Source organism: Populus euphratica, unplaced genomic scaffold, assembly GCF_000495115.2.
Source record: "Populus euphratica unplaced genomic scaffold, PopEup_1.0 scaffold534.1, whole genome shotgun sequence".
Lineage (NCBI taxonomy): Eukaryota > Viridiplantae > Streptophyta > Magnoliopsida > Malpighiales > Salicaceae > Populus > Populus euphratica.
In genome coordinates, this window is record NW_011500408.1 from 143,440 (window position 1) to 156,573 (window position 13,134).

The 13,134-nt window shown below is 35.3% G+C and overlaps 1 protein-coding gene and 1 long non-coding RNA gene across 4 annotated transcripts; one reads left to right on the forward strand and one right to left on the reverse strand.

The window, feature by feature from the left end:
• Nucleotides 1-16: 16 nt before the first annotated feature.
• On the forward strand, nucleotides 17-1,434 carry LOC105114487 (uncharacterized). The gene is made up of 2 exons (XR_840142.1): nucleotides 17-61; nucleotides 1,213-1,434. It is a non-coding gene; the product is annotated as an uncharacterized LOC105114487 (long non-coding RNA).
• Nucleotides 973-9,679, reverse strand: LOC105114486 (sterol 3-beta-glucosyltransferase UGT80A2-like). Of its 3 annotated transcripts, XR_840141.1 has the most exons (15): nucleotides 9,202-9,679; nucleotides 8,837-9,018; nucleotides 8,385-8,624; nucleotides 7,824-7,935; nucleotides 7,003-7,173; nucleotides 6,127-6,190; nucleotides 5,921-5,978; nucleotides 5,637-5,814; nucleotides 3,842-3,972; nucleotides 3,033-3,135; nucleotides 2,818-2,894; nucleotides 2,559-2,624; nucleotides 2,321-2,470; nucleotides 1,342-1,713; nucleotides 973-1,250 (listed from the first exon to the last, which is right to left on the reverse strand). XR_840141.1 is itself a non-coding variant. In XM_011011040.1 (14 exons), exons 1-14 carry the CDS (start codon nucleotides 9,392-9,394, stop codon nucleotides 1,528-1,530), a joined length of 1,911 nt encoding a protein of 636 aa, XP_011009342.1. In that variant the 5' UTR covers nucleotides 9,395-9,679; the 3' UTR covers nucleotides 1,257-1,527. The 3 variants fall into 3 exon arrangements, 2 of the variants coding, with proteins under 2 accessions (XP_011009342.1, XP_011009344.1); XM_011011040.1 differs by lacking the exon at nucleotides 973-1,250 and having other exon boundaries at nucleotides 1,257-1,713; XM_011011042.1 differs by lacking the exon at nucleotides 973-1,250 and having other exon boundaries at nucleotides 1,257-1,713; nucleotides 2,559-2,606; nucleotides 9,202-9,678.
• Between the last annotated feature and the right edge of the window lie 3,455 nt (nucleotides 9,680-13,134).

Below are 13,134 nucleotides of genomic sequence, written 5' to 3' on the forward strand. Positions count from 1 at the left end.
GGGTGCTGCATGGGCTTGGGAACAGGAGATGTGAGAGAGAGAGAGAGAGAGAGAGAGAGAGGCGGGGAAGTTTCTGCATTGCTACTGGAGGAAGATCAGTCTGGATTGGGAAGTGGAAGCTCTCTCTCTCTATGACAATTATCAGTTTCCTGGGCAAATGGATTTCATCTTGGAGGAGTTTAACTCTTTGTTTCGTTCGTCCACTTAAAGTTTCTTGCCACAAGTGAAGGCCAGTGAGCACTTAATACTCTGGTTTATATTTGGATTAATCAGGTTCCCCACGGGTTTCAACGCACAGTTCTCCCACTCAAGCGAGGGCTACACTCTCCGATACGGAGCATTCGATAAAGCGATTTGTTTTTTTTTCTTGTCCAAAAATTGAAGTGGTCAAGATGGATAGCCTAATCTGTTTTGGAGAAAGAGGAGAGTCAGATCTGTCAGAGAAGCTGCGCTTGGACGATCAGCTTTGCGCTCTTCAATGGCCAACGTGGTAGGATCGTGGGACTTGGAAGCTAAAACCAGTCCCCACTTGGTCTGAACCGAAGTAATTGGCTGTGTTAAATATTTAATATGTCCATGCAGAAGGCTGTTTTTTCCTCCGCTTTCTATAAATAAGAGTTATGGGGCTACCAGCCACTCGTCCTGCATTCTCCACCGCCACTTCCGTGCAATCTGTCATCTTTTTCATCCACTTGGCATGCACCGAAGCCTCTCTGTCATGCCCCCGACCAGGGAGAACCCATAGCTCCGCTTTTGAAAGTATATTTACAGCTACTTTGCAAATGTATTTTCATATCAAAATATATATCAATAATATATTTTTATTTTTTAAAAATTATTTTTAACATCAACATATTAAAATAATTTAAAAATACTAAAAACATATTAATTTAAAATTAATAAAAATATAAAAAGATTTAAACTTTTTCTAAAATACTTTTAAATCACAAAAACAATCAACCCCTGTAATCATCTTCATTAGGCGGTGATTATTCACACGGTTTCAATACAATATAAAGAGAACGATGGCCAGATTTAAGGCAACATGGGACCCACTCCAATCAGACAAGTACTGCAAATAGACATTCATCTGCGGGGCAGCGACATCAAAAAGTCGAGCAGAAGACGCCGCCTACATTCAGTTCTCGAGGGAAGACAGCGCCACAAACACAAACCACAAATTCAGAATCCACCTGGGCAGGTGACGCCGAGAGAGAGACCCGTAATCATGACCCATCATCCCATGAAACCTAAAGGAATCGAAACGGTGAAGCTGTATACAAACGAACATACAAAGTACAAACTCTAGGAAACGGCTCAACTGTTGCACCGAGTACGTACCTACTGACCGCAATAAATGGAGATAATTACAATTTATCAAGTATGGTCGAAAATTCCTCTGGCTGTTCACGAAACAGGTATATTCTATCTCGGTTAGTACTCAGCAGACACCACTACCGAGGAATCTTATCATGCTATACAGGTAAATTGAGCACACCACCAAGTCCAGATGGATCCAGTTGAGATTCAGGGACAGCCGAAACATTTACTGAAGGAGAAAATACTAGATGGTTCCTGTGACGGCTCGGGCTCGGTCTCGGGCTCGGGCTCGGGCTTTTTTCGAGGGAGATGCTTGAAGAATGCTTTTACAGCTCCTGCAACACCATCCTCATTCTCCATGTCTTTGGCAAGCTCCACCGCGCTCTCCTTCACCTGACATGTTAAGTTCATCGGGTAAATCCCTCGCCTAGAATCCGTTGCAAATATATAGTTTCTTCTAGTTCTAAATGACAGTAATCCTACTTTTTCGGCGACTGGAATTGATGTGGAGGCAAGCTTGACATTTTTTCGAAAGCTTACTTTTTGCTTTTTTAGCTCAAAATAACTAGAAGTGTTTTCAATGCCACGAGTAAAAATTTAAAGCTCGAGCTCCTTGATGCCAGCAGCCATAAACTGTATCTTTTTGCCAAGATTAGAAAGTTCATAGATGGATCATGTTTTTAATTCCAGATCAAAAGGAGATTGCCCAAGTTCAAACTCTCTTAATGCCCTTCATACATGATGAAGTGAACTTAAGCCCATCGAAAGGAGTTCCCTGGATGAGTAAATAAATATAAGGAGTCCGCACGTGCATTTTCCCCACTTCCCAAAATGAACTTGAGCTTATCAAAGTGTTTCTTGTCAAGCTTTTCGCAAGATTATAAATTCTACCTGGCCTGAAAGGAAAAGAGGACTGTGCATGTGGATTGTAGATTGTAGATTGTGACTTTTTTTTTTCTTTTTATCCTCAGCTAGTATATGTCCAGTGATTTGACATTACCTTGGGATCTAGCATGAAATGTATCGCCTCAACCAACTTGGTAAGTGAGAACTCATCAACAGGTATGGGTGGAGGACCTACTCCTCTCGCATGCACCCGCTCACCCCAGAAGGGTTGGTCACCAAAGAAAGGCACAATGGTTGTCGGGCACTACATTCACGAAAGGAGGAGGATAAAGAAAAAGGACAGAAAGGACCGGACACTGAAATCTACAATACGAACAAGCCACAGCTATTACCGCAGCTTTAAGACCAGCAGCTGGTGTTTCAGCACCTCCATGATGAACCTGACAGCAAAGTGCAAGCTAACAACAATTGGACAACAAGATTGAAAAAGGAAACGCAAAGACTGAAGAATATATAATACCCAATCAACATCATCATCAACTACTCAAACTTCTCACCTCCCTACTCTTTCGCATTTTATAGATTTTGATGAGTGACAGTTGTTTTTCAAGTATTATATCCAACTGACAAAGCTGAAAAATTAAGCCTTACCACTGCCTTGCATTGCAAGAATAGCCAATCATGAGGGCAGTTATCCAGTAGGTATATAAAGTCCTTCGGTTCTGCCACTGAGAGGAACCAAAATTAAGCTAAATAGATAGAGTGCAAATACCTAGAGATGATATGCTGTGCACACGGACAGTACAGCAGGAAAAAGAGACAGCTAGTAAACATACTAAACTCTAAAGGGGGGACCGGAAACTTACAGTTGCCCAGGCCACCCCAGCCTTTATTAATGATGCCCCTCTGCCCAGTTTGTTCCACCGCTTCAACAATTGTTTGGGTCATTTTTTCTGGTTCTTGGACAGGCTGGCATGAATAAGAAGAATGTAAGGACAACATCTAAAAAAATAGTGAGTGAACTGAGAAAATAAATTAAGAAAATGGTGGGGGGAAAAAAGCATGTATGATGGCAACTAGTGTAATCCTATTGCAAAGTAGATCTTCTTGGTATCAATTCCGCACTCAATTATTGGGCACTGACACTTTGATGTTGACCAAATACGCAATTATGATTATATCTCAATTCACACGCTAATCCACACATAGTTGAGACATCAGCGCGCTAACAAATTATTACATATAAGATCAGTTATGTCACTGGGAGGAAACAACAGGTTTCCAGTCCTATGAAAACAATATGGACTATTTCTATCACATGAGACACCCATCAGATTACATCAAATGGTAGTATCTGAACACGAAAAGGTTCTGCTGCAGTTGATTCTTTTTGAACTGCAGTTGCTTAAACTTCAACAATAATCCACTTCAAACAAACCAAATATGAACAAATAAGTATCATCTTAGCCAGAAAACACATAGGAACTCTTTATGTTCAACAATCTCTCTCATGCCCATGTCAGAATAACATAAGATATAAGAATTATGTTCAAGATTCCATAATGCGCATGTCAGAACATACATTTACAATTCATGAGTAATGTTTGGATAGAAAACAGACCTTAAATTTCCTTTAAATAACAAAATCAAAGAAAGAACTAGGAAATGAACTCACAAGACTACCAAATCCAATATAAATAGGTTTCTGACCAGCCTCAAGCCATTTCAAAAGTGATTCCGGAGGTTCATAATTTGATGCTAGATCAAGAAAGCAGAAGCCGACCACATCAATTTTAGGCCCCCAATCTGCACATCAAGAAAAAAAAATGCAAACTATAAATTAGAACCTTTCCATTAAAAGTCATGCCAGCTTGCATACCAGCTTGTTTAATATGAAATCGCACATAATAAGAAATAAACCATCCGTAGACAGCATGAATCATGAGATAAAAACTCATTTGTGATCAGTTATGAAAATTAACAAACACACTCAAACGTGACCTCAAACTTGTTTAGTAAAGCATCGAAGCTTGGATTAGACTAGGTTCTACAGTTTTAGATTTGCAAGGAGGATCAAGAACAAACTATTTACATGCTCCATCTCAGGATCATTTTATAGATACCAGTAAACATTGATTTATCTTAGTTATATCCATTAAAGCCATTTGAATTAAAAACAAAATTCACCACTGCAGATGGAATCATCCTCAAAACATTCTATGATTTGTTATATTAGGCAACAGCATATGCAAGTCTTCTATTTTGGAGTACATGATTCCAAGCTGGTTAATTAGATGATATGAGTTTTGAGTTCAGCTATTAAATCATAGATTATTTCAAATAGAATTTGGGAGATTCATTCAAGCTCAAACTCAAAAAAGATTTTTTACCAAACCCAGTGTGAGCAGTCCAAAGCATACTTTGACTTGTTGCAACCTTATGAAGGAAAAAAGGGTACCTTCAATAGCACAAGTTTCTTGTTTTTTTCAAAAATTTATAAAAGGCAAAGCATTTAGCAACCAAAAATATGATTCCACGACATAACTTTCTAGCATATCAAGAAAAGACACTAGATGCTCAGAGCAAAGTGAAGAAATTAGAAGCTCGCTACCACAAAAACCCCCATCCAATTACCTAAGGGGATACAATTAGCTATCACAAACAAAACATTTTAAGGTTCAGGTGCTACCAAATAATCATTCTTTTGTCTAAAACAATAACCCTGGTTGTGTAAAATTCATTAAGACACACGAGCGGACATGGTAGAAAACAGTCTAAAGTATACAAAAGGGATACGGGGGAGATATGCAAGCCTCAAGGCACACGCCATAATTTGGTGGGATAAAGGAAAGGACTCCTTGTGGGACTTGGTTTAAGTTTCTGATGTTGTTTAGTTCCAAAAGAGCTGCATCAAAGTTGTCCAGGGCAATTCTATAATTTTACTGAATTGCTGGAATTTTGATAGGAGTCTATTATTTTATTTTTCCTGTTCAGATACTTTATTTAGTCCTTAAAAAAAGTGGACTTGTTTATGTTTCTTATATTGGAATCCTTATGTTTTCCTACATAGGAATCCAAGTCCCATCAGGATTAGGAGTCATTTGAGCATTATAAATATCCTTGTAGTATTTTGATTTCTAGTAGAGAATTTTTCTATTGAATAAATTGCAGTTTTTGCTAGGCTATGCGAGAGTGAGGCTTCCAATCTAGAAGTGAATCCTAAACCTTTTAGTGTGAGGGCAGAAGTTTATTCTCTATGTTCTGTTTTTCTATTCCTAAAGCCCTAAAACTTCATATTATGCAACCTAACCTAATAAACATCCAGCTACGAACATTCCCATATATTTGCCCTGAAACAGGAAAAGCACTCAATATGAAATGTTAGCTATAATTATTTAGCATGGTAGAAGATTAGCAGAAGCAGGTAAAACTGTAATGCAAACTTTCAACATTCTCCCTGTATGCAGCACCTTTTGGTTTAGGGACAAGGTGAGGACTCCATAAGTATCCATGTGGGACATCAGAGTCAGATCCCTGTGAACCACTGAGATACGTGACAGGTCGTAGCTTCAACTTTTTTTTCCTAAGATCATTTATCATGTCCCGTATTCCAAGCCAAATCAACGAATCAACTATTTGATATGAAAGCTACAGAAATTGCACGTGACCAAAAGTAAGTCAGAAATAACCAGATATTTTAAAGAAATTGAAGCCACAAGGAGAGCTAAAAGGGGAAAAAATCCAGTGGGCTTACTCGATATCCAGCTGATTGCTTGACTCGCGACAAGGGATGAGGAAATTCACTAGTTGGCCTGGCAAGAAAAGATAAAAAATAAAATTGCTTGAAACAGTTGAGGATTTACCCATTAGAGAGATTTATATATGTCAACATTGACAAACAGTAAGAATGTTGAAGCTACATCCTACTAAACAAGATTCCATTACCCAGGGAAGACTTACGTCCATGGCATGGTGAAGAATATATGAAGTGGTACTTTTAGGGCCTCTGCCACATGAGTATGCCCTAAAGAAAACATTACAAGGGTAAGTTGTAGAATATCGAACATGAAAATATAAATACAGGTTGAATGTATCTATGAAAGAAACAAACAGAGATGTTCCATGCAAAAAAAAAAAAAAAACAAGCCACATCTGCATAATTTGGTAAGAGCAGACACACAAAAGAGAGAAATGGAGAGGTGGAAGAGAAAATGATACAAAACAGCAAAGAACAGCAATATAGTGGCCAAAACTTGAAGAAAACTGAGAAAGAGAGAGAGGATGCACATCCAAGGAAATTACAAAATATTACCACAGGAGGAACAAGAGCAAGAGGGTTGCCCTTTCCTAAAACAAAATTGAGTGAACAAAGAAATGTAAGAATCATTTCACAAACCAAAAAAAATAACTCCCAATCCACAACCCCCATTTAGAAATAAAAGGGAGAACAATGCCAAATGAGGGAGTTAAAAAATAAATGTTTCAATTACCTTGATCTTCATATATTAGGAAAGCAATTTTAGACATAAAAAGTGAGATGCCAGATATGAAACCAAAAATAAATAAAGAACGGAAAAAACTTGAGATTGAATAAACGAAGGGAAATGGAGGAATTTATCCTAAGGTACAGTGACGAACCATTTACAAAATCATGATCCCATTTCATGAAGGAACGAGTACAATTAGGGTTTATGTCGAACAGTTGATTATAGTCAGGAAGAGTTACAGAGGTGCTGGAAACTCAGCAGAGGATTAAGAAAAAAGGTAATGCATGAACATTACAGCAGATTTCAACTGAAGCGCAAAACATTATGAGAGTTTCAGAAGAAGTTTTACCATATGCTGGAGGATTGGCAATGATAGCATCTGCCCTAAAAGGGATTTTGGAATCAATATCAGGATCCTTGCAGGCAGGAAGTAAGGAGTATATAATTTCTTTTATTTGATTTCGTTGAATGGATACCTCAGAAGGCCCTGATGGCAAGAATCCTTTATTTTTTACCATGTCTGCTCAATAAAGCCAAACAAAACATGAAAGTTAGTGAAGGAACTAAAATTCTGAATTTGCAAGTATCCAATAAAGCATAAACTCTAGTAAATCAGACTCGCAATCGATAATGTAATCTTTTGGAGAATCAGTCTCAAATATATTTGAAGAAATTTGTAACAGAAACTTGTACACAAAGCAACTTACTGGGGCTAGAAAGCTTTCTTGAAAGAAAAATTAAATGTTTCAGATGAACTCCAAAATTCTCCAGTCAAAACTTTTGCAATAAAAAATTTGTCCATAGCACCTTTTGAACATACAGAAATAAATACAAAGACAAAAGTATGCATTATCTGTTGCTAGTCAGACCAGAATACTATTATTGTTGAAGTATAACTTAAAACTTTTTGTCCATGCTGAGTAATCCACAGGTAGAATCCTACAAATTTGGCAAAAGATCATCTGAATTTCACTTTGTTATAATAAACCAACAGTGCATTTTGCACAAAAAGAATGGTTCCTAGGCTGCAGCATGAACAATGAAAACCATTTCCTGGAATTCTTTCAATGACTTAAGAGATATGGAACTATTCCAAAAGACTAAAACATATAGACTGAGGGGGGGAAAGAGCCCAATAACTTAAAATAAGTGGCATTTCTAAATACATACAACCAGCAAGAACTTTAGGATCTCCACCCAAAGGAAAAAACTCCAACCCAGCTGTCAAGACAAATTCTCTGAAATTTGAATGAGTTGCCAGTCTAACACGATGGCCATAATCCTGCACAAAAAAGCCCTTGTAAATGAAACAATATTTGCAAATGATTAAGTCTTGAAAACAAAATAGTAGATAATAATCCGAACTTATATTTACTAACGCTTTCATTGTAAACAATACAGTGAACAAAATGGAACTTTAGATTTTCTCTGTTCACATAACATAGCAAGAAGCAAGCTTTTTCAGCAACCAATACTTAAGAAAGCACACAATAAGCGTTGTAGATGAATAAAACCATTAGAAACATAAGCCAAAAATGATGGGTGTGATCACATGCAGCAAAAGAATGAATAATGGCTAAGACAACCCAACCTTCATATTTTTTTTGAAAGCTTCAGTGGAATAAATAGCAAACATGTTAAACATGCTTAAATTTGAAGATTAAAAGTTCAAACAACTGTTCATGAATAGGGCTCCCATTGAAAAGCTGATAATAAGAATCATCGACTAACCTGTAGACGTTTACCTATCGCAATAAATGGCTGCACATCTCCTCGCGTGCCAACAATGAGTATTACTATTTGCAGTGGCGGTATATACTGGTCTGTTGCATCAAGAGGCTCGTCATCAGCAACTGCATTACATGCATAATCAGATCCGACCCCAAGAGTTCGGGGTTCGACATCCCCAGGAACCACAACTTCTACAGTTCCATTATCTTTGACAGTTGCCATTCTGTTCAACAATATACGCTGCATATTCAAAAAAAAATAAAAAATAAAAACTCTAACCATGGTTCCATCATCTTCAACAACTTAAAACACCACAATTATAGGAAATAAAAACCTAAATCAAGTAGGAACAACTAATCACTGTCCCAAAATTAACTAAAATTACTCCACATCTTGAATAGATATCGTAATTAGGAATTGGAGACCGAGTATTTGCAGAAGGCTAATAATACCTTCTCCTGATCAGGAAGCTTGTCATCGTAAATTTTTGCAGCCTCTTCAGCAAGTATATTGTGATGTCTTTGCCCCTCAGTTTTGGATCTTTCTAACTTAAGCCGACTCGGAATTGATTCTGATTTGTTGACACCAGGCTTTTCAACCCTTGAAGTGTTTGATGTCCCGCCGCCGCCGATTCCTAAACAAAGAAATCTATAAGCCCATAAAACCAAGAAATTAGGCAAACACAATAAGAAACAAACTGTCAACGGAAATTTCTCATCCCTATGCTCAACAATGTTATCAGAATCTACTATTTAGAAACGAACTACAGAATTCTGTTTTTGACAACGGAATTAAATTCAACAACTTGACGAATTACCGTTGCTAACTGAAGCAACATCAACTGCCTCTCTGCTCTCCAATTCATCACCATCACCGCTGGTTCCAACACCAATGCTGATTTCCCCTTCGATTCTTACCGAGATTTCGCCTGAACTCGAAGACGACGAAGAAGAAGACGAATTCCGTTGCTGCGACTCCGCCATCGCAGCAACCGGCGCCGGCGAGCTCATCTTGTTCCGATCCAGATCTGACGGTAGATTCTAGAGAGAACAAAGAGGGTGCCTAGTGCGTGGGAGAGTGTGCTAGGATTTTGGAGGGATTTTTTATGCCTTTTCTTTTTCTTTTTCTTTTTCTTTTTCTTTTTGAGCCGTGGGGAATTAAAGTACAAAAGGATGCCAGAGAGGCGGGGTGGTACGTTCGATGGAGGTGGTTACGGGCCGCTAAGAGTATGGTGACACGTGTGTATCTTAATTTGCCCGATCGATGCGAATTACGGTTCTGTTATTTGTCTTTGCTCGTGGTGTCTGTCTTCTATGTTGGGAAGCGCGGTTGGGACGGCATTTATATCAATGTGCCTACTGGGTATTCGTTTTTTTTTTAAAAAATGTGCCTACTGGGTATTCGTTTTTTTTTTTTTTTAAATATATTTCTCTTTAAAAATGGTATTCCTTGGTGCGCTGCGGGGTTCCGGACCATTGGGAACTGCAGGTCTGAATAATACTCCTCTCCTGTTGACTTTATGGTTTTTTTTGTTTTTTTTTTAACTGGGGGTACGCTCTGGCTACGATTAATCTGGAATTTTGCGATAAGATCCCTAGTTTATCAGTCAAGATTGAGCTTCAACTTTCTTATAAATTGGTTTTTAAGGGTTTTTTATTTTTGTTATTTGGTTTTGTGTTTAAAAAAATAATATTTTTTTTAAATTAATATATTTTATATTTCAAATTATTTTGATATAATAGAGTTAAAAATAATTTTTAAAAAATATGTATTATTTTAATATATTTTTAAATAAAAATATTTAAAAAAAAAACTACATTCCTATACACTCTTGTTTATAAATTTTTCCTAGTCTGATTTGGGATGGGATTTTGACAAATGTTATGCAAGTTATTTATGAGATATTTCTTCAATTATAGCCCATCAATGAATGGACTTCAGCTTGGGAGCCTCGAGTGCTTGATTCTGATAGTAAATTAACATGTTTCAAGTGCTTAATTACCATAAAAAAAGATAGCAATAGTTAAATTATTTTGATAATGGCGTTAAAAATAATTTTTAAAAAATAAAAAATATTATTTTAATATATTTTTAAATAAAAAATATTAAAAAAATTAATTATAACTATAACCATATTTCCAAATACTCTTATTTATAAATTTTTCCTAATTAGATTTGAGATGGGATCTTGACAAATGTTATGCAAGTTGTTTATGAGGTATTTCTTCAATTATAGCCCATCATTGAATGGACTTGAAATTGGAAGCCTCGACTGCTTGATTCTGATAGTAAATTAACATGTTTCAAGTGCTTAATTATCGTGAAGAAGATAGCAAAAGTGATTTCTCAATGCTAAGTGATTATTTTGATTGTGGTAGTGATAATGATTTAAAGTATTTTTTATTTAGAAATATATTAAAATAAAATTTTTTATTTTTAAAAATTATTTTTAATATTAACACATTAAAACGATCTCAAAACATAAAAAAATTCATTTTAAGCAAAAAAATTAAAACTTTTAGGAACGCGATCCAAACATGCTCACTACATTCAACACTACTAAGAAATTATCAAATGGAGATATCGATAAATAGTAGGGTAAAGAGAAGTTATGTTGTAACAAAAATAATTTTTGAATTAAGAGCAGAATATTTAAGATTATTAATTTAATTTATTTCCATAAGTATTACAAATAGTATAATTGAATGCAATTATATGGCTTAGTATTTTATCTCAAACATAAAAATTATAATAAGTTATCAAAATATGCTTATAAGTTGAATTCAATCTAGCATATAATTTAGTTCCAAACAAGTCTTTACAAAATATCAATTTCATTGGAATTGAATGGATATTGGTGAATGGTATAATATTTTATAAATAGTTTGAGTTCATAATGGATTGGAGTATAGATTACATGGATAAAATTAGGTTTTGGATAGATAATGGATATTGCTCTGTTCAATTCACAACTCGCATTACCAGATTTTATAGTTTTATTGATGAAATTTTTTGTCGGTATTTACACTCATAGTCTGTTGATAAGTATTTTACCGATGAACTCATGAATAAAAACCATTAATCAACAAAACTCTTGTTAATAATTACACGTCAAAAAAATTTAATTGCTTCATTCCATTGGTATTTTCCTTGGAATGTTTGTCATACAACTAACAGAACACTGTATGCAATTACATCAGTGTTTTTATTTTTCTGTTAGTATATCCATTTGTAAATGTAACATATTGCCAAAGGAATACCATCTATAATTCCATTAGAGAGTTAATAATAACAATGACATTTATAGTAATTATTTTTCAACTTTTTAAAATATACATGTAGAAGTGTTTTGTCAATAACCTCGTTAGTAATAAATTATAATATTTTTAAAAATATGTATAATGACCAAAAGTAGAAGAATAATTAAAAAAATTAAAATCAAATATATAAAATAAATTAAAATAATATCAAAATTAATTATTTATTACAAATTTAAACATTTATACTTTCAAATATTGTAATCACAAAAAAAGGGGTAAAGATGGAAACCATTCCATCGTCACTGTTGACTTTTGAATCGACAGCGACTTAGTTTTCATTATCGATTTCTGAATCAGCAGTGACATAGTTTTTTGTTGTTGATTTCTGAATCGGCAGCGACACAGTTGTCGTTGATGACTTCTAAGTCAATAAAGACTGTGTGCGCTGACAAATCCATGCGTCAGCTATGAAATCAGTTTATTTGATGATTTCTGAGTCAGAAGCTACTTGGCTTTTATTGACAATTTCTAATTTAACGATGGCTGGGTGCGCTGATGAATCCATGTGTTTTGTAAAACTTGACAATTCTTGTCTTTGGCCGAACCATACTAGGAAGAATTAAGGGGTGAAAAACCAACCAACTTTGGATAAAAAATGTAAATCCTAACGAAAACTTGAACAAGAGGCCGACCAACACTAAATAAAATTAAGGAGACCAAACCGGTTTACTCTTAAGAGACTTTGGGAAGGGGGAAAATCAGTTATAGGATAACTTAATGAGGAACAAGGATGACACGACTAAAAGATTGATGTCTTCTCCCAAGTGCAGGAGTGTCGAAGTAATAAATAACCCGGCAAGACCAGGGTCGAACCACATGGAGGTTAATTGTACAAATTATAACCGGTTTGGATTGCACCGACATCTCTTTTCTAAGTTTGGCCATCTCTTTATCCTTGCAATTTAAGTTCTTCAAGTCATCAATCAATCCTTTCATTTATGTGATAGGCCTGCATTAAAAATAGACATTTACCATAAATTATAGGTATCTTATATTATTAGATACATTATTATAAAACATATTTTAGTTAAGGAGTTATTGATACTTCAAGTGCAAAATGATGATATAAAACCATGATAAAAATGCACTTTTAAGTACTAATCACACCCCCCAACCAGCTTATTACTAGTCCCTAGTAATCAAAGCGTTAAAATAGAAAACAAATTTGCAAATTTCACAAAGCAAGGTATTCATCATTTAACTTCCATTAGTCTATCCAGATAAACAAACTCTCATTAAATTTATATATCTGCTCAATACCTCTTAACAAGATATTAATAAACCTTTCTTTTGTGCTCAATGTATCAACACATAATTATGGGGCTTTTCTTGGAAGAAAACAAAATTTTTGTTCTAATGTTTAAGGTTAACTTCCTTGGGTTGGGATTACTATTTTTGTCTTTTTTTTTTTTTTTAACTCTATATACATA